The sequence below is a fragment of the Engystomops pustulosus genome, chromosome 1 (assembly GCF_040894005.1).
Source record: "Engystomops pustulosus chromosome 1, aEngPut4.maternal, whole genome shotgun sequence".
In the NCBI taxonomy this organism is placed as follows: domain Eukaryota; kingdom Metazoa; phylum Chordata; class Amphibia; order Anura; family Leptodactylidae; genus Engystomops; species Engystomops pustulosus.
In genome coordinates, this window is record NC_092411.1 from 37,742,032 (window position 1) to 37,764,362 (window position 22,331).

Consider the following 22,331-nt stretch of genomic DNA (forward strand, 5'->3'; position numbering starts at 1 on the left):
TGTAAGGTGTTTATTTACACCTAAACTTAGTAACCTATCTGTTTACCTAAAATGTTTATGAAGTGAATGTTCTTAATGATTTTATAAATGCATATGTGTTATAGACTTTGTCAGACCTCATTATACATATTAGGTAAAGAATTAGTCAACCCTAATTAGAAGTTGGCTTATACCGTATTTCTCTGATAAGGCGCACTGAATTATAAGGCACATTATGAAATAAAGGCCTGTTAAGACGTCTAGGTGCATACATAAGGCACACCGAATTATTAGGTGAAGGCAGTTTTTTGGTGGCTGCTTGGGTTAGAAGGTGGTCCGTGCGAGCGACAGATGAGGAAGCCATGTGGTTCCCACTATGGCCCCTGTGGTTCTCGCCCTGCATGGTCTTCAGTTTCCGCTGGAGATTTGCTGTGAAGGGGTCGTCTTTGGAGACCCACGTATTTAGAGTCGCTGCCGAGTCCCCCTCTGGTAATGCCGGCCATGCTGGGTCGCGGCTCCAGCTCCAGTCTCTCCATGCTACTGCCCTGCGCCGACGCACAGAGGGGCACGATGTTGGTATCGCAGTGCCAGGGCACTTCAGGGATGGGGTATTGTGCCCGTTTACAGTGTGTGCAGGATGTTGGCAGGATGTTGCTGCCATGGCCTGGAGCTCTTGTTAAACATGACCATTTCATATATAAGGTGCACCGGAATATAAGGCGCACCGGAATATAAGGCGCACTTTTGATTTCTAAGAAAATCATATGATTTTTTGTGCACCTTATAGTCCCGAAAAATACGGTACTTGAAATGTGGTTGCCCAAGTTATCTCGTTATTACTCCAATATACATAGAAGCTTTCACCAATTTGTCGTTTGATGAATCATCTTTCATGGAATAGTGAAGGGTATTGATCATCTCTATAATTGCAGCCATTTTTTTAATGATTGCTGATTAGAAAGGAAGCTCTGAGTAATGTGTGCTGCTTTTGAGTAAATGCACATTACTTCCAAATTAAGAAGTATAATATAGGTTTGTATAACTCCCTTAGAAGTGTGTGTGTGTGTGTGGGGGGGGGGGATTCCCATGCACCATAAGACATAGATGGCACTTTTACACTTGATGCAAAACATGTCCACAATATATAACTCTTTACTTTTGCATTTTGATCCTCTATTAAAGAATGTGTAAAAAGCAGTCAATCCCGCTAGATGGCAGCACAACTCTGTATTAATGATGTTAGCTGAAGTTAGTGGAACATAAAACTCAATAGCATTTACATTTTGTCTCGAAGAGTACAGAAACACTCCTAGGGCCATAGACACATGGGGAGAAATGATTCATACCCCGGCACAGAAGCGCCATGTCCCCACCTGTCATGGTGACTACATCAAGAGGTCTAGTCGACACTGGGCAAAATTATGCGATGTCTACTCTAGCACCCGCACCCTGCTATGCCCACATGGCATGTAGGTGGCATAGGAGCATAAATAATCTCAATTTCTTGCAGTGCACAATTGCCATTATATCAGTTATTCTATGCTAGAAACTGTCGTAAAACTGATAAATGTAGTGCAATCCTGCAACAAAATCACCTGCAGCTATTATGTACCATACTGGATATAGAAAATCATGGACTCTCATGCCTATGTGTTTTGGCATGAAGTCCAAGGAACTTCGAGAACATGTGGTAGTAGCAGGACTAAAAATTGATTTATATACTAGGATTGTAGCTGGACTTCACTGTAACTGGTCCTCACTCTGCTTGTTCTTTGAACTCTTTATTCAAACCTCTCTCTAACCCCCTCCCCTGATTGTACTTACTAACCACAAGACTTCTACAGCTCTTACTCAGAGCATGGAGGAGGGGCTGTGCAGTGGTTTAGTGAAGAGATCCCATGCAGAAGTGCACTACAGTGCTTCAAGTTCAGCTACATTCCTGATGCAACTTAAAGGAATGGTAACATAAATCTTCAGGGCTAATACCTAACACTGGTTAAAACTTCTATTAGATTTAGTTAATCCATTATATGAGCCATGTATATAGATCCTCATGACTCAATATCTTGGACCGTTACTTTCTCAAACAAGTGTTATGTAATTACATTACACTGCAAACAACTTGCAAAAAATAATGTTCTAGAAGTTTATTTTCCTGCACATTCTATATTCACAATGTAAATAGTTAATTATTTGCCTTTTTGTTTTTCTCTATAATAATTGATCATACCTCTTACTTCAATGTTTAATAAAAGCTTAGAAACTACTTCCTGTTTACTCACACTCTAAGCATACCATGTACCCGCAGGAAACAAGAGAAGAAACGCTGGTTACAGAGGAGAGAACCATAGTTACAACTTTACTGAGTTCTGGATCTTTTCCCAGTGATGGAAGCAATCTTTTGAATGTGGAAAAACAATCAGTTACCCAAAACTCACTTCAAGAGTCCAAGTAAGGAAATATTACAACCGATTTTCAATATAAAAAGTATACATATACTTTGCGTTGCTAATATAAAGAATACTATGAGTAAATGTAAAAAATGTAGAAAAAATAATTTTCCTATCTGGTTTTAAAGAGTAAGTTAAAAAGAAAGTTTAAAAAACTGTTGATACATTCCCTTGTATACCCTGCATGACCAAAATAATTTATACATCCTTTTAAAAAATGTGACATTACAACAGGCAGATGGAGGAGGACTCATTAGCATCATTTTAAAAGCTGATTTTAGAAGGATTGAGGCCATGGATAACTAATATAGGAAGATTACCAGTCACAATGGCTGGATCTAGAGTGAGTCTCTCTGGTTGATTTTTATGGTAGATTTCCTTTGAAGAAAACCCCCTAAACTAAATTTATTTTCATAAACTGCCATTAGAAATCATTGCCTCTCTCCCTTCATTGTCCCTACATGCCTGTAAACTTAAGCAATGAGGTCCTAAAGCTGTATGCAAATGACCTGTGAGGTCCAATGAGTCATTATCATATTCAAGATGTCCAGCTTATTCATGGCACAGCCACACCCCCCAGTGCTTGACTGACAGCCTGTATAATGGTGTGAGGTGTAATGGTGTAATGGCTCCTCCATGTGCTTCCTGGTGCTGGCGCCCCCTGCAGCCTGTGTGTATGAGATACTCCTATACACATGATTGACAGCCTGTATAATGGTGTGGGGTATAATAGTGTAATGACCAGGCCCAGCGTCAGCACCCGGCTGACCCGGGCAAGTGCCGGGGCCCCAGAGCTCCAAAGGGGCCCACAACTATATATATTTGTGTGTATATGTGTTTTTTTGTGTATATATGATGTATATCTGTGTGTATTTGTTGTGTATATACTGCATGCGTGTGTGTATATATGCTTTATATCTGTGTGTATGTTCTTTATACTGGATGTGTGTGTATATATGCAGTATATTTGTGCGTTTGTGTTGTATATACTGGATGCATGTGTATATCTGTGCATATGTGCTGTGTGTATATATTGGATACGGATGTATATATGCTGTATATATTGGATGTGTGTATATATGCTGTATATACTGGATGCGTGTGTATGTTGTAAATTTGATGTGTATATACTGGATGTGTGTATAAATCTGTAGACACGTGTATGAGTGTAAAAATGATTGTGATTGTGTAAAAACATGCATGTGTTTTTAAGGAAACGGTCTGCTATGGAGTCCATTACGCTCCTGATCAGAAAACTTAATTACATCAGCGACGGCATCCTTGTTGCCGATGTAATTGAAATATGATTGTCTCTTACTGTGTCTGAGCTCAGCTGGCAGGGTCATGACGCCACATGAGTTCACTGTTAAGGGGCCCACTGAGGCTCTATCGCCAAGGGGTCCGCTGAAACCTGGAGCCGGCCCTGGTAATGACCCTCCTGGTGCTGGCGCCCCCTGAAGCTTGTGTGTGTATAGGAGAGATACAACAGCTCCAGGCAGCCATGTTATAGCAGAACATGTCAGCTACATGTGTAGCTGATGTCTGTGTCTCTCACATTTTTATGGGAGGACAGCATGTCAGTGGGTAAAGCACAGACATCAGCAATGCTTTACCATACATTACACACAGACATGAGCAGGGGTGACATCACTGCCTCTGACCGTGTGATAACCCTCATTTACATACTAAAGAATAGATGATTTTATAATGATTAATGTATGAATTGACTAGATAAAGGCTGTGATGGATCCTTGAGAGCTGCTCCAACAGGTAGTAGTGACAGAAATAGTGACACAGACCTGATGACAGGTGTCCTTTAAGAAGATACATGTTTCAATCAAAATTTGCTCCTTCATCATTTGTGGATAACCAATCATCTGAAAAACACAAGGAAATAGATCAAATATTGTATATTCTAATTTATACTTCAACTGCCAATGTTATAATTGGACGTCTAGGACCAACAGTATCGAGGAATCCTGATGATATTACTGAGCATTTCTTGTTATATGGTAATAGCAATGTGATTATGGTTTTATAAAGCCTGTGGTAAATAGCAGAGATGTTCAATTTCTGGACAGAGTTCAGATGTAGAGTAGCATTCAGTTATCTGCAGGTGATTTACTATATGTAAAAATGCAACTGTTAATTGTTATAATACCAATAATGAAGCAAAATGCTAAAATGTATAATTGTATTTGTCTTTATGTACTTAACAGTAAAAAGTCCACAATTACCAAAGATGACTCTGAAAACATTAGTTGCACTGATATTTCACAGACTAGTCTTCCCCTTCATGAACATGTAAAGCAACCACCTGAGGTCTCCAAAACTGCTATTTGTGAGTATACACTTAAAAGGTGCCAGAAAATCTACAGCAAGATTAACTTCAAGTATAGCAATAGAATTCAGATTTCTCTAACTAAATTCTAATTGTAATTAAAGCGATCCAGTATTGAAGACATTTACTATATTGAAGAAATTGGGAAATTCTGTAAAACCCTTCTAGACTACTTTAATGGCAAGTGGACACAAAAGGCACAGATTCCCTTTCCTCCGCTTCTATGGGGATGCACTAGAAGGAACCCTTCCATTGTGCAAGTCCACGGGAGATGATGGGAATCAAAGGGTTTCCATTCACCATCAATATTTATTTTTTGCTTATAGTTAAAAAGAGAAAGATAGAATTTCTCAATGGAATTGTTAATTGTGGCTAATTCATAGTTCGTTTATCACAAATAACAAAATGAATCAGGAAATGGTGATACAGCTCCCACGTGTGCTCTTATTTAGTGTTCCTAATATTTCTTTTGTGATCTGCAGTTTGAGATTTGATCATTTTTGATCTTCCTAATAAGAATGTTCCTCTCCCAGATGATGCAGTGATTTTGATATCAACAAAATATATTTAATCAAACAAGTTAATTTGTGATATAGTGATGACTTCTTTCCACCTTGTGAGATGAAATATATCTACCGTAACTTGTATATATATATTTTCTAGCTGTATCTGATACAATAAATGAAAAACAATCAACTGCTGGCACTGCTAAGCAAAAGGTAAATTTTGTATCCTGGTTTTTCAGAAAGTTATTATCACATGGGGGCAGATTTATCACGCTGTCTGAAAGCCCATGGCAACCAATCACAGCTCCCCTTTAAAATATTCATGAGCACTGGTAAAATGAAAGCTGAGCTGTGATTGGTTGCCATGGGCAACTAGAAACATTCTGACTTTCAGACAGCTTGATAAATCTGCCCCATAAAGTTTATAAAAATTATGAGAGTTCAAAAAGGGCTTTACAGGCTAAACAGTATTGTAGACCTATCCATGGAAAATGGTTACTTGAATTTGTAATGTATTATAGCAGAATTGGGAATGAAGAAGACCTTTCATTGCCTGCACCAAATCTAACTCCATTCACCCTTTAATAAGTGTTGTTCCGCTGATTTAGATGCAGTTGGAACTTTTCAGTAGCTTTGGCCCCCCCCCCCCCCCCCCTGGCAACACTGGATATTAGTAGCGACATGTGACATATTAGTACATTAGTCTGCTACAAGAACATGGAGAGAGCTCATAGGCTGAGCCTTCTCCATACAAGCCAGGTGTTTGCTGCTTATTGGCAGTAAAAAGCCATCGGCGGGTGGGGACCTCCATATTGACTTTAATCTTTGCTCCCTGTGACGATCAAAGTCACATGCTCTTTATGTAGAGTGGCATAAAGCCTGTCTCTGCATAAAGAGAACGCTAGTTCTCAACATGTCAAGCCATGAATAAGGTTTTATCCCAAAATGCGTAGGCTGTGTGAAGGCTACCAGTGTCATGGTTTGCACCTACTTTTAATATTTTTCAATAAAAGTGGATTTTTAATGGATTACCATGGATCATTTTTGGAGCTGGAATCCTGCTTTTCCATGTTCAGTAATTTGCTTTGAGCAAAGCTTTATCCATGCTCAATGTTTCATTTGATTGTCATAGACAGCAAGACTTATAAGTGAGCTTATTCTCCTTTCTATTTTTGTATGTTGACCCAAACAATAAAGGAGCCATGTCATTTAGGAAACACAGTGAAAACATGAAATTGGCGCAAATGCATATTTTACCAATTTCACTGCATTTGGGATATTTTTCCCAGTTCCCATTACACAGCATGGAATATTAAATACTGTCACTATGAAGTACAGTATAGGTTGTAATGCTGAAAACAAGCCGTGACACAGCTCTGTACATGGGAAAATTAAAAGTGCAAAATGGGGGAAAAAAGGGGCCAAATCATTAAGAGGTTAAAATATAACCTGGAAAGGTTTAACAGGTTAGGCATCTGCTTTGTTCGATTTATTAATAAAACAGTATTATTATTTTTTGGTTGAAATAAATTTGCCTAATTGTTTGACGCTAGTCATTTTAATTTTAAGATGAACCAGCACCGTAAGCAGCTAAGAATATATTCAAAAACACAACAGGATCCCTTATGTACAAAAAACAAAAATCAAAGGTCAGTGATTAAAGAGTTTAATTTTAAAAGTTTGCTAAGAAATTAATTTTACTTTATCTTTAGACTGTGTATTTTTAGGGTGCTCAAATTTTTTTTTGACATCTAAATCAAGGCTAAAACTTGGGGGTCGCCATGGTAATGTACTTGGTCACAATGTACTATTTAATGTAATGTACTATTTAATGTACTTGGTCACAAAATTATGCAAATACATTTAAAAGTGGTGCACCTTACTCAGAACAGTATTACTGCAGCATTACTATTACAAGTCATCTAAGGTTCTTCTTTAAGTTTTTCAGCACAAAAAATGGCTCCGTCTTCAGCTCCGCCCGCGGTTCCGTTGCAGACACCATGACATAGGCACACAGAAATGTTACAGCGTCATCGTGTATGCAACGGGACCGCGCTGGGAACTGAAGACAGAACTGGGCCCGCGTGGGGTGTTGGAAAGGTGAGTACAGAGTTTTTTTGTTTTTTTTAAGGCTGCGCATGGGGCTGCTGGCTATATATGGGGTGAGGGGGGCACTGGCTATGTACGGGGTGGGGGGCAGGCACTGGCTATCTACTTGGGGACAGGCATTGGCTATATTCTGGAGGGCATGCACTGGCTATATACTGGGGGCAGGGGGATGCTGGCTATATACAAGGGGGCAGGCACTGGCTATTTACAAGGGGGCTGCAGGCTTTATATTTAGGGGGCAGGGGATGGCTATATACTGGGGGTCATGTGATCATTGTATTTCCCACCCTCGGTTTATAGTCAAGTTAATAGGTTTTTTCAGTTTTTTGGTGTTAAAATTGACTTATACCTTATTCTAATCAATACCTTTTATGTAGCATGCATTAAAAAAGGTCAATGAAGTGTCTCCACATATACAAATATAGAAGTGTGTAATGGACAGTAGACATTACGTAATGATTTTGACCACAATAGATGTCAGCTGTGGTGGTGCCATGGGCCCTGGGCTGTATAAATATTATAGCCCCTACAAGTCTTCAATTCACTTCCTACATATGAAAATAGAATCAAGCTTCTTGGGGAATGGAGGATGCGTCCTTGTTTTAATCTGCAGTTTCTGGACCTTTGGGGAACTTTCAAAGGCCCTTAAAATGGTTCTTGTGTACATATGTATGGAGAGGAGAAACAGATGTAGGAGGATTTCCTGGGTGAAGGTCCTTCTCCGTATAAAATTTGGTGGGTTGTTTGGGTGGCCTATACTATAACCCACTCCTGGATGTAAGACAAAATCATCTGGTTTCTGCTGCAGTTGGAATCTGCAATTGTGATTCAGCAGAGGATCAGGGTTAAAATTTACTAAATTATTGGTCCTGAATTCTTAGCAATAATTACAGTCCACGGATTAAAAGCCGCTGCAGTATGACCTTGTTTTAACCGCGTAATGTCACACATCAGCTGTGGGTGTATGGAGATGGCTCATAAGGTGAGCCCTCTCCATAAAAAGGGATCACTTGCTGCATATTGCAGCAAACACCCACTGGTGATCGTGTTAGCAAACGCTTTGCCAGCGCGTGTGGGCACCGACATCTGGGCATAGATCGTTATGTGACCCAATACTGTATAGTTTCGGATCATTTGTTACAATGTGTCAGCGGCACATTCTAATACATGATCTGTAAAGTTCACATATACTGTTATTCTGTAGTATACTGTAGTACTGTATTATGCACTAGGGGGTCTGAAAAAGTTAAAAATAAATTCAAAAAACCCTAAAAATTCAAATCCCCCTCCTTTCCCTAGAACCAATATAAATATAAAAGTGTTTATTCTATCAAAATATAATAACAGTTATTCCCAGCATTTAACTCCGTAACGGAAAATAGCGCCCAAATCTCCAAAATGCTACTTTTTTTTTAATAAAAAGTGATCAAAAGGTCATATAGTTCTTAAAATAGTAGCAAATAATGTCACCTTGCAGAAAATGAATTCTTTTTTTGGACAGGAGGTTTTAATTTTTCTACATGTATTAAAACATAATAAAACCTATATGAACGTAGTATTCCTGTGATTGTAGCGACCCAGAGAACAAAGAAGACATGTCATCTAGGGCACACAGTGAAAGCAGTAGAAACCAAGCCCAGAAGAATATGGAGCAAATGCATTTTTCTAGCAATTTGGAATTTTTTCAAACAGCACTCAAACAGCGCTTTAACATGTAAAATAAAAATGTTACAGATTTTTGAAGGTGGGGGTAAAAAATGTAAACGCAAAAATAAAAAAGGGCCCGGTCGTTAAGGGGTTAATTTGTGTTTTCTTTTTGACGTTTACCTACAGACCGTGCTATGGTTGTGATGCGGAGTCATCTACTCAAGGAAGGAATAATATAAGGAAGAGCAGCACAGGTGATTGGAAATAAGTTACATACGGTAATATTTGTAAATGGTACTTTTAATGTTTTATTATGTTTTTGTAATAAACAGATATTTCCAAAATGATAAATATTGCTACATCACTTGAATTTTCAGAATACAGTACAGTAGGTGTAATGGGACATATTTATCATTCCAATTTTTTGTACAGTGTGTATTTTACATAACAGGGTTTTTTTATGGTTGTACACACTGCCTGATAAAATTTGAGTGCAGTTTAGCACATAAATTGTTAATCAAGTAAATGAGTTAATTTTTGACTATTCGCATTTCAAAAATCTGTCCCTCCCATCTGGATCACAGGATAAATGTACAGCGAGTTGATAACATAAAAGTGTTTTTGGTTTGGCAAAAAGCTACAAATTTAGTTAAATCGATGGAAAGCTACACATTATGAAGTGAAGCCTTAGGAGAAGTCACGTAATCACCAGATGGGGAGTCAGCTCTTATCAAAACATCTGCCCCAGTTACAGTGGAAATGTAAGACATAAGGGATAAAGTACACACAGAGATCATTGGGTCTCTTATGACTTCATGGAAAACATTGAAGCATAAAACTATAAAATTTAAAGGAAGAAGCTATACAGGCGGTCCCCTACTTAAGAACACTCGACTTACATACGACCCCTAGTTACAAACGGGCCACTGGATATTGGTAATTTATTGTACTTTAGACCTAGGCTACAATAAACAGCTATAACAGTTATCAAATGTGTCTGAAATTAAGCTTTATTGTCAATCCTGATTCTTATGACAACCCAACATTTTTAAAATCCAATTGTCACAGAAACCAAAAAAGTTCTGGCTGGAATTACAATGATAAAATATACAGTTCCGACTTACATACAAATTTAACTTAAGAACAAACCTACAGACCCTATCTTGTATGTAACCCGGGGACTGCCTGTACTTTCTCTTTCGTGTGACTGCAATTTAAGTTTATATCATAGAGAAGCAAAATAAAAAAAAATTAAAATCAGTTGCATGCTGTTTTAATACATGTCAAAATTAGTGTTTTGGGATGCAGGATAGATTTGTTTGTATTTAACAATAGAAATAGAAAGGAATAAAACATAAAAGCTACTATGAATAATGTCTTTAGTACACTTTTTGCATTTTGCCTTCATTCAAAATGTCAATTAACCTTCTTGCAGAAAGAACTCTGAAAAGAAAAAGTAACATCAACCAACCACGAGAGCATGAAAAGGTTAGTTTTCCTGAAATGTTATATAATTTCTATATATTTAGTGGTTTAGGTTTATGTAAAACAGTAAATGGTGTTCCTTCTTCTCAGGGTCCATGTGGAAGATTTACCTGGTAACATTTTATAGATCAAGAGAGAATGAGCATAGAAAGAGTCTTATGCACAAGCTTCATGTTATACACTCGTAAAGTAGGATTTGGTGAGAAGGCTGCACGAATAGTCATAACTGTAGGCAGCATGTTAAATGACAGGAGGAGAACATATATATAAAACATTCTCTGTCAGCCAGCCTGCAGACAGAACACTATGTACAATCTTCAGAGCTCCTTATCTATAACATGCTACCTGCAGATGGGATGCAAAGTTAAATATTCTCAGCAGCAGATGCTCTATAACATGTCTCCTGCAGATAGGACTATGTATAATCATCTCGGCTCCTCCTGCTCTATATTCTGCTGCCAGTAGATAGGGCACTATGTTCAATCTGCTCAGCTCCTCCTTCTATATAACACGCTATCTACATATCATACAGAATTTTTGATAGTGAAAGATTTGATTTAAACAAATTTCATTTTTATTACATGTACTACTTTCAATATATTGGGGGTCATTTACTAAGGGCCCGATTCACGTTTTCTCGACGTGTTACCCGAATATTTCCGATTTGCGGCGATTTTCCATGAATTGCCCCGGGTTTTTGGCGCACGCGATCGGATTGTGGCGCATCGGCGCTGGCATGTACGCAACGGAAATCGGGGGCGTGGCCGAACAAAAACCCGACGGATTCGGAAAAGCCGCTGCATTTAAAACAAAAAATTGGTCGCACGGGCCATACTTACATGCACCAGGAAGAGATCAGTGAACTCCGACGCAACTCGGCGGACCTTGGCGCAGCAGCGACACCTGGTGGACATGGGGCGCAGGACCTTCATGAATCGCCGAAAGACCCGAACGTTCGTCCGAGAAGCCGCCGCTGGAACGCGAATGGACCGGGTAAGTAAATGTGCCCCATTGTATTGGTGGAAGAGACAGAAAAAATGATTAAAGCATACAGTTTGTTTTTAATGTTTATTTTTAGTACAATTCTTGTCCCGGTAGAATTTCTTTAATTGTGTTATTTGTGTTACTAGCATAACTGTTCATATTCTGCTATTGTAATTGAAATATCACTTGAAGCAAATATGCAGTGTGTTTATCAGTGGAACTATGCAAATACCGAGCAAGTTTTGCTTAAACACACTGAAATGTGCCTTATGGGTTTAGGTGTGTCTTGTCTCCCCAGATTATCATATCGTTCATGAGAACAGACAAAAGCTACCTGTAAATGACAGATTATGCCCTTCCTTCAACCTTCCTTTCATTGTTATTGTATGTATATTTATATAGATAAATGATGACTAAAGACAATTAAAATGATTTGGACCGAACTTTACAGTTCATTACGGTAGCAGTACATTTGATCGACAATGTCACCTTTTGCAGTGAACATACGGAGTCATTTAACTTTGGTTGGAATTCCACACCAGTGGTTTCCTGCTAGTCAGATTTATCATGTTCTTCATGAATCTGGCGCTCCCTGAACTTCTCTGACAGAGTGCACCAACTTTTTTTTTGGTGCACCTCTAACATGGGGCGTGCAGCACAATCAGCAACAAATCTGGTGCACGGTCTGACTGAGCACCGGAACGCCCCCCTAATTTGTGTTGACCAGTGTAGATGTGCCACAAAAGGGACGCGTGTAACACAAATTTGGTGCAGACACGTCTTAATTACCTGTGCAAGCAGTTAACGCCTAAAAGAATGTGCAAAGTCTGACAGAAAACTGGCACAAAGCCCTTAGTAAATGTGCCTCAATGTTTAGTATCTGAAAAGGTGTAAAACATTTACAGCAATGAGGAAAAACTAATAAGGATTCGATTACTCCAAATAGAGGTTTTTGGATTTATATAAAAGCTGCATTTTTCTGTGCGTACACTAAATATAGGTTCCTGGGTGTTATCACCAAGCTATTTTAGAAATGATATGCAGTTTGTTACATATTGAAGGTTTTCTACATTTTTTTGCACATATGCATAATTTTCTTTTTTAACAAACAGAAAAGCACTAAAGAGAATGAATTAGCCCTGAGTGAAAAAATATGTTTTGAAACTCTAGGAAATGGAGCAAGCAGCGGTGAAAGGTACTAACGTATATACAAGTTATTTGTAGTTATTTGTTATTTGTAGTTTGTAAAATTACTTCAAAGGAAATCTACAGTCTGCTTTCATTATTATTAACTATTCTACCCATAAGCATTTTTCCAGCACTATGGGGGTAATTTATTATATACCGGTGCCTGTGTCCCGCATAATGAATCAAAAGGCATAAGCCTCTTGATCCATCTGTTGGGCGACTTGGCCGCTGGGCAAAACTATGGCAGGTCCGTCTTAGCGTAGTTTTGCTTAAAAACCTGTGAACTAAAGTTTGCAGGGTTTTAAAAGTATGCAGGCGCGGGCAGGAACACCCCACTCCCCTGCTGGCCACCCCCTTCTATGCCCCCTCCATGCCCGCATGACGTGGAGTGTTGTAGTATTGATAATAGTCGCTAATTATTGCAGTGTGCAAGAATTTGTGATTATTTCAGTGCTTCTACGCCAGAAAACTAATGTAGCAGCACTGATTAATCTCCCCCTTTGTGTGATAGGAGTTGTGCTCCTTCAGTTTACTTGATATTTGTTTTTATTCTAAATTAGTCCAAGTGCTCTAGGGGGTGTCTCCAGAGCCCCTTCCAGCCACACTTTCCCCCCTCTGCTTCCCCTCCTTCTCTGTACCAGGAATATTGTAGCAGCACAGAGCTTATATTGTGTGTTGTGAGTTTTCCAGCAGAAAAAAGGGGGCAGGATAGAAGTACTCCAAGAGCCTCTGCCGACACCCTCTGTAGCACTTGGGCTTAATTAAAGGTAATTTATATAAAAAAAATCGCAGCTCCAGTGTTTAAACTACCCACAAGTGTTGATAGTTAATATGTAGATTTCCTTTAGCATTTGTAGCAGTATCTGATAGTAATCTATTGTCTCTTTAATGAGTTATTCACCAACATTATAACTTTGCAGAGAGAAAAGGAAAGACCCTGCAACTCCCGTTGTGTGTCAAAGTTCTCAGCTAAATAGCATAGGTGAGATTGTTCATTGTCTGACACTGTCCATAGTGTGAAATCAGTTTCTTAAATGATTTAGTGTAATGTAAATCATGATTATTAATGAGCTGATCCAACACTTCACTTAAAATAATAATACTTTATTATCCCAGACGGGAACTTAAATTGTCACATCCGCTAAACAACAATTTAACAAAAACATCACATATATAAAAAACACATAAAAAAACACATATACCATAAAACAGAGAGATAGCACAGGTACACATAAATATCCATTTCACCAAATTTACAATAAAAAGTTAAATAAGTTAATTAAAAAATAGTTAATTATAACCTTCCCTGTCTAATAGTCATACATTATAAGACTTACATATTCTACCCCTAATCGCTATATTTGATAGCTCAAGAGCAGCCGGTATAAACGTCTTCTTAAATCTCTCCGACCTACATCGCATAAGAATAAAACGAGAACTAAAACCACTAATCTGTGCCTGCAGCACGCCATGCATTGAATGGTCACTGTTATTTCTAATTTTGTCCAGTTTCCTGAGTATCCCACACTGTACTAGTTTCTCCCATCTATCAAATTGCAGACCCACTATGGAGGAGGCTTTCTTAATTATCTTATCCATCCTCTGACAATCCCTACTAGAAATACAGTTGCCCCAAGCCGCTAGGGCAAATGCAAATGCGCTCAATATTTCAGATATAGAGTTTTCCCCAAGATCCAATTTAACATATACACCCTCTGTGGGCTAAGAGTCCCAATCACCTGATGTGGGAATTATATACAGTACACAGAGGAGCCTTCTCTGACTTGGTTTAGTGAATCTACAGTATCATTATGCTGAGAATAATTTCCCAGCTGAGAAAACAAGGATAAGATATTTAATTTACTCCAGTTATAAAATAAATATTTACTGTATTCAAATGAATCTCTTTGTAAATTTCTTTTCTTTTCTATTTGTTATTCATCTACGAGGTATGATACATTTCTAGGTTTATAAAGGTTAACAGGGATGGGACACTAATAAGAAACTTTATGAGGGTAAAGTACAGGAACCAGTGACGTCCCATGTCCTGCTGGATAGAGGAGGACGTGCAGTCATTTCTGTATGCACAGGACATCCGCACGCCCCTCTAATCCCCAATATAGGAAAGGTGTTCATTGATGGGGCGTGCATAAAGTAATGTCTGTATGTTTGAAGGCAGCCAGACACGGGATGTTAAGGGAAGTCCAGAGGTCAGTTACCAGGACCGTTTTTCATTTTGTTTGGGGCTCAAAGATGGACCGGGTCAAGCGAGCGGTCATGTTCAAGGAGCCAAGCAAGGGGGGCAAAGGTGTCCCCGACATCTCCACTTTGCTCTGGATCTTCTTTGTTTGTGACTGCGTGCGCAGGACCCTGAGGAACTCTGCAAGATCCGCGGGAAAGTCCATGTCCCGTTTCTTCCTCCTGCCCCTCTGGAGGGGGCTGGGCTGGGACAAGTGGGACAGCTCCATCCCTTACAACTGGGACGCGCCCTGGTACTACGGCCAGGCCGTCCGTTTCGTGAGGGAGCACCAACTGGAGGGACTCAAGCCCGACCTGTGGAAACCAAAGACCGTGCACAAGCTCATCCGAGCCAAAGACTTGTTGGAATTTGTCCCAGGAGTCACCCAGGACACGGCCCAGGCGGTCTGGGCCAACGTGTCCTGGGCCCGACTGCTCAACAGGCACAAGGACATCTCGTGGATGGCCATCCAAGGGGGGCTGCCCCTGCGGGCCTTCACCTATGCCCGGAGACTGAGCAACACCCCCTTTTACCCCAGGTCGGAGGAGACTCCCCTGCACCTGTTTTGGGGGTGCCCCTTTGCTCAGAGCCTGTTGGACGCCCTGGAGCCCCATTTCCAAGACTCTGTGCCAAGGAGCTCCATGACCCACCACGCGGTGCTTTATGGGCTGTTCCAAGGCACTCATGCCATTGAGGATATCCAGGCCGCCTGGCTCCTTATAAATTGCTATAAGGACACCATCTGGTACGCCAGGAGACTCCTCACTTGGCACAAGACAGCTTTGACGACACCAGATTGCTACAGACTTGTCCTCAACAGCCTGCTGGATTACTCCCTAGCAGGAAGACATTGACAAGAAGGAGAAGCCCCCTTCACAGGAGGCTCCTCCCCCCTCCACTGAGGTATACCGAGCGGCGGCGACGACGACGTTGCAGTACCTCAGCAGGAGTCAATGTCTTATCTGTGAGGACACAGTATGAGCAAGACAGGCTAATGCCTAGCTGGATTTGGACCCCCTGCTGTGAGCTAGGATCGCCTCCCCAGGCGCCCACCGCCTCCCTCAGGGAGAATCCAGGCGAAAGCCGCTTTTTTGGACTTTGCAAGACATCTACACTTTGCACATAATCAGGACTTTTGTATGAAATGCTGGACTTTGCTTAGATTAGGTGTCTTAGGAATTGCAGGCTGTGTTTATCTGGCAAAGGCCAGGAAACACTCACTTTCCACTAGATTTGGACTTTTACAGGGGTTTCCGGGTCACGCATACATTATGCAAACGACCCAAACCAGGAAGTGGACTTTTTGCTAGGTTCCCTTCCTTGTTTTTCCCCCTTCTGTGTCTGTCTTTCAATAAAGCTTCGGGCAAGTGTTACCCCCACCCCTTCCCCTTCCACCCCGCACCCTTTCCCGTTTTTACACTTTGTCGTCGCCGTAAGTGAGATGCAATGCGTGTTTAGTTAGGTCAATTGAGCGAGCTGTGTGCTAGTATAGTGTTTTCATGGCACGGTTGAGGATTATACTCCTGTGTGCTGTCAACACTATGTGAAAATCTTAATTTATTGTATATGTTGTGTTGCAGTCTGTGCTGCAGTCTGTGCTGCGACACAGTATACACTGTATGTCTGTTGAAATGTATGTAACTCTGACTTATGCTCATTCAATAAAGTCAGCTGGCAATCATGTGACCCGCAGGTCATGATTGAGCCTATCAGGGTCTTGTACTTACCCTGGTTCATATCGGGGGCCAACCCCTTTAAGATATGCTTCTTGCAGTCCCTAGAAAGATCATTCCACCCTACAGTAAAATAGATAAGCTCCCCAAAGTTCAATTGCTGAATACATAAACATGGAACACCAGTTTTCTAGTCAGTTTTTATGTTTCTCTTATCAGACTATGTGCTGCCTGATATGAATTTGATATTTTCTTTATATTTTTAGAATCCGTACAGCATTGCAAATCCTCCCACACCTCGAGAAATATACACAAAAGAGACTTCATGGGGGAGACCCTTCTACATAAAGCCTGTAGAAAAGGTGACCTGGAACTAGTTAATTCTCTCATTGCAGCTGGAATAAATGTCAATCAACAAGATAATGCAGGCCAGTATTTATTTTTTTCTCGAAATGAATTGTTAAAAATATTGTATGACATAATTTTCTGAAGGAGATTTTGGAATTCTTATTCATACAGTGATATTTTTTAGCACGAAATTGACATGCACATGCTTAGTGGATTTTTCATCCACTAAGGCCGCGGTCACACGTTCCGCTAGCGTTGCGTTCATAACATGACGCTAGCGCACAGGGGACGGGCCTAGGCTACATCACATATGCCTTTCCAGAGAAACGCATGCGAGCGGGTTAATGATCGCATGCATTTCCTGGGAAACGTATATGCGATCAGGCCGAGGCCTGCCCCCTGTGCGCTAGCATCGCGTTACGAACGCAACGCTAGCGGAACTTGTGACTATGGCCTCAATGTAAAATTTCTGCAGTGGAAAATCTGCACCATCTCCAAGCTGGTTTGACAAAAGTCAAGCTTATTCTAGTGTTAATTATAATAAGAAAAATCTAAGTAACTAAATGTAGCACATCTTTTTGAGGGCTCTATTGTAATTTTTGTATTTCATTTGTACTAGAAGTTTACATACTATTTGTAACTATAATGGAATATTTTGTTTTCAGGTTGGGCGGCAATACATGAGGCTTCCTGTAAGGGATACTCTGAGGTGATCCTGGCATTGATAGAAGCAGGCGCTGACATAAACTGCAAAGGACTGGAGGGAATATTACCTTTACATGACGCAGTTTATGGCAACCATTTTAAGGTGACATTTGAATATTATGGCCCATTTTAACAATTTACAGTGTATCATAAACAATTTGATAAATCTGCCCCAGTCAGTCATTTTCTGGCATATTTCTTATGATTGGCTGCTTAGGGAAGATGACTGGAAGAGAGAGAGAGAGGATGCAGTTCAGAGAGAGGGATCACCATGGTGGTGAATGAAAAGTTCTTTTTTGTCATTGGTGCTGCTACTTGTGGGAGCTTGAATATTGTCTGTTCCTTTCCAGGTCTCCTGTTAAGTGCTGATGGCAGACAGACTCCCTTCAGCATCTCATTAATTGTATCTACTCGTGATAAATTCCCCCAATTGTCTATAAGAATGCCAGAGATCATAGCCATGAACAAAGCTGGGAATTTCAGACACTCCAATACTATTAAATGAAGCGGCAGGGTGTCTGCTCATCCTGCCACTTCACCCATTAGTGAAAACAGGACCCCTGTTCTCCAGATTGCTGGGGGTCCTGTTCTTGTGATCAGTGGTGGTCCCAAAAGTTGGACCACCACTAATCAGTTAGTTATCCCCTATCCTGTGGATAACCTAAATAGTTAGTACAACCCCTTTAAGATGTTTTAAGAAAACTTTAAAATTGATTTAACCCCTCTATGTAATCATCATGCCTTGTAAGCATTAAACAGGTGACTGCAGACCAATGCATAATATAGAGGCTGGTGTCTGGTTCATTCATCAATATTAATTTATTTATTTTATCCCTTTATAAAGAATAGCTGGAGCATTGTCACTGTCATCTCTGTCACCTCCTGTGTCAACCCCTCCACCTCATAGATTGTAAGCTCTTGTGAGCAAGGCCCTCAATCCCTTTGCTACATAAAACTATGTTATCAACTATGTAATTTCAAACACTTGTTCTGTGTGGGTTTTTGACGTGCAGAACCCGCATTGTACTCTGACCCATTTTTTAATGCATGTTAAAATCTCAGCATGCTCTACTTTTGCAAGTCACGCGTGTGAAAAACACACCATAAGAGTCATTGGAGACGCTTCAAAGATGTATTGTACAAAGAGGAAGTGGCAAGTGGGTACCAATTGAAGAATCATGTAATATTAAAGAAGCGCATGTAAAACACACCAAAAATTTAGTTAAAACGCAAGCGTGAAAGAGGCCTAATTCTCTTTATTCTCCTTTTTATTTAGGCAGTTGACATTTTGCTAAAATTTGGTGCAAATCCGCTTGAAACTGATGAAAACATGAAAAATGCTTTTGACAAATGTTGCAGTGAAAACATGGAAAAAATATTAACATCACATTGTGGGCAACTAGACAAACCAACAATACATGCAACTGATCGTAAGTGATTGTGTTAAATGATATTCAGAATCAGTCAGGGCGGCCATACATGGGCACGTAAAGACCCTGGGTCGTTGAATTGCAATATGTAACACTTTTCTCATGGATACACAAGATTTATAAACTTTTAATTCACTATTTACTTACAGTAGCTACGCCGTACAATATTTTTTGTGCTATATTTTTAATAAAAAAATAGATTTGTGCTCTTACTATGCAATTTTTACATATGGCATTGTAGTCTACTAGTAGGTCTACTTTGAAGAGGTTTTTTAAGGCTGCAAAAATTGGTAACTTATTCCAAAGACAAAGGAAAGGTCCTTTCTCTGTAGTATGGGAGCTGATGTACAGTACCTATTCTGATCCTTACCAAGTTACCAAGTAATATAATGATGAATTTGAGAGCCAAAATGCCATTATGAGTGGCCGTATCTTCCCTAATGAACACATTGGGGCAGATTTACTTACCCGGCCCATTCGCGATCCACCGCGTTGTGTGCGGTGGATTCGGGTCTTCCGGCGATTCACTAAGGCAGTTCCTCCGGCGTCCACCAGATGTCGCTGCTGCGCAGAATGCACCATCCTATACCTGGTGAAGGTAAGCGCGTGTCCCGTGACACTTTTTTTTTTTTAAATGCGGCGGTTTCTCTGAATCCGTCGGGTTATCGTTCGGCCACGCCCCCCGATTTCAGTCGCGTGCATGCCAGCGCCGATGCGGCACAATCCGATCACAGGCGCCAAATACCCGGGGCAATAAAGGGAAAATCGGCGCAAATCAGAAAAATTCGGGTAACACGTCGGGAAAACGCGAATCAGGCCCTTAGTAAATGACCCCCATTCTCTTGGGGATAAATGTTAGAAGACTGCAATAAGGCTAGTTTCAAATTTACAGAAAATAAAAATCAAAGAATGAATACTTGAAATGAAATTAAACCAACATTCATTCTTAAAGAACCTGACAGGTTCCAATAGCTTCTGAAATGATGAGCATTCTGAATAGTTGCCAACCAAGGCATCTTTAACTCATCATTGCAGAGGCTATTGGAACCTGTCACCGGCTATAAATGACATTCCTGGTTACAGGTTCCTTTTAAGATTCTCATCTTGCAGTTGTGGTGTCACTTGTATGATTATGTTTTTGCTTTTGTCCAGATATCAAAGAACCATGTCCTACAATTACCCCGTCCCTGACATCAAGTGCGTGCAGATCTGGAGATGTATGTAGTGCGGTATGTCTATTCTTTATGTATATAAAATAAAATATATATATATATATATATATATATATATATATATATATATATATATATACATACACTCACCGGCCACTTTATTAGGTACACCTGTCCAACTGCTCGTTAACACTTAATTTCTAATCAGCCAATCACATGGCGGCAACTCAGTGCATTTAGGCATGTAGACATGGTCAAGACAATCTCCTGCAGTTCTAACCGAGCATCAGTATGGGGAAGAAAGGTGATTTGAGTGCCTTTGAACATGGCATGGTGGTTGTTGCCAGAAGGGCTGGTCTGAGTATTTCAGAAACTGCTGATCTACTGGGATTTTCACGCACAACCATCTCTAGGGTTTACAGAGAATGGTCCAAAAAAGAAAAAACATCCAGTGACCGGCAGTTCTGTGGGCGGAAATGCCTTGTTGATTCCAGAGGTCAGAGGAGAATGGGCAGACTGGTTCGAGCTGATAGAAAGGCAACAGTGACTCAAATCGCCACCGGTTACAACCAAGGTAGGCAGAAGAGCATCTCTGAACGCACAGTACGTCCAACTTTGAGGCAGATGGGCTACAGCAGCAGAAGACCACACCGGGTGCCACTCCTTTCAGCTAAGAACAGGAAAATGAGGTTACAATTTGCACAAGCTCATCGAAATTGGACAGTAGAAGATTGGAAAAACGTTGCCTGGTCTGATGAGTCTTGATTTCTGCGAGCTTTCACCCACAGCATCTTAGGGATGGGATCCCAATTGGTCAGTTTCTACGCTTGAGGAGAAATTGCAGCAGCCAGGAGGAATTCCAACGACACTGCACGGATTTAACCAACAGATTCCGCAAACGTGCATACCCAAGGAAGGTAGTATCTAGAGCCTATATGCGGGCCAAGCATACCAAGAGGGAAGATACATTCACACCTAGCACGAGAAAGAGTGATGGAAAACCTTGCCTGACAACACCTTACCACAATCAATGGTCAGATATCCACAAAATACTGCAAAAAAACTGGGGTATTTTGAGGAGTGATCCACGGCTACATCCACACATCACAGCCAAACCCAGGATGATTGCAAAGAGAGCCAGGAATTTGCGAGACTCATTGGTTCAGAGCCACTTTCAGAGACCTAGCCAAGCACTAGGCAGAGGTATACAACTAACGGGTTCCTACCCTTGTGGAGATTGCACGGTTTGTCCCATGATCCTGAGAGGTGACTCCTTCCAGAATCCGACCAACCAAGAAAAGATCATACTACGTTCCTACATAAATTGTCGCTCCCGGGGTGTAATATATGGCTTGATCTGCTCGTGCCCGAAAATTTACGTCGGTCAAACGACCCAAGAACTTCGCAAAAGAGTTCAAAAACATGTTTCTACAATAAATAACGCTGCACAGGACTTGGCCAACGGCAGACAACTTTCTACAGTAGCTAAGCACTTTCATGCTGTTCATGGTAACAATCCGAGTAAACTCAAAGTGGTAGGCCTGGAAAAGATCCAGTCCAACATTCGGGGCGGTGATCCAGTACCAGCACTTTTACGGCAAGAGGCAAGATGGATATTCCGGTTGGGCTCACTGTCCCCAATGGGGATAAATGAAGATATGTTGTTCTCAGGATTCTATAAGCAATAAGGTACAGTATATACCCTATAATATTTCCCCCTTTTCTCTGTCACTTGTACACCTAACTATCGGTTCTGATTTTCTTCCACCCTTAGACTTTCTATCTTTCATCTTCCATTATGGTTTTGTCACATTCTTGAGCCACGCTTTACACGACAGCCCTATGATATATTTGTTTTTTGCTCTCGTGGTGTGACTCCCTACATTGTACACACTCCACTCGGTTTACTGCTTACTGTGTTTCTTCACCCTTGCGGTCGTGTCTCACTCTGCACCTATCTCGCAGCTTTTGTCACTTCCCACCGTGCGCACCCCCCCATCTCTCCTCTTTTCCAATTCTTGGTCTCCCTCCCTCAATATCATCATCCTCTTCACTCACTTTTCCGGTTTACTATT

At 40.6% G+C, this 22,331-nt stretch overlaps 1 protein-coding gene across 13 annotated transcripts in view; it reads left to right on the top strand.

The window, feature by feature from the left end:
- ANKRD31 (ankyrin repeat domain 31) overlaps nt 1–22,331 on the top strand; it is a 72,022-nt gene that overhangs the window by 18,065 nt on the left and 31,626 nt on the right. For 12 of the 13 annotated variants that reach the window (XM_072138347.1, XM_072138442.1, XM_072138339.1 and 9 more), the window contains 12 exons: nt 2,288–2,430; nt 4,649–4,770; nt 5,434–5,489; nt 6,846–6,925; nt 9,219–9,286; nt 10,468–10,520; nt 12,614–12,696; nt 13,610–13,671; nt 16,868–17,029; nt 17,615–17,757; nt 18,931–19,084; nt 20,237–20,313. In XM_072138347.1, coding sequence (XP_071994448.1) covers nt 2,288–2,430; nt 4,649–4,770; nt 5,434–5,489; nt 6,846–6,925; nt 9,219–9,286; nt 10,468–10,520; nt 12,614–12,696; nt 13,610–13,671; nt 16,868–17,029; nt 17,615–17,757; nt 18,931–19,084; nt 20,237–20,313 — 1,203 coding nt within the window. The remainder of the gene's footprint in view (nt 1–2,287; nt 2,431–4,648; nt 4,771–5,433; nt 5,490–6,845; nt 6,926–9,218; nt 9,287–10,467; nt 10,521–12,613; nt 12,697–13,609; nt 13,672–16,867; nt 17,030–17,614; nt 17,758–18,930; nt 19,085–20,236; nt 20,314–22,331) is intronic. The other variant, XM_072138416.1, reaches the window with a different exon arrangement.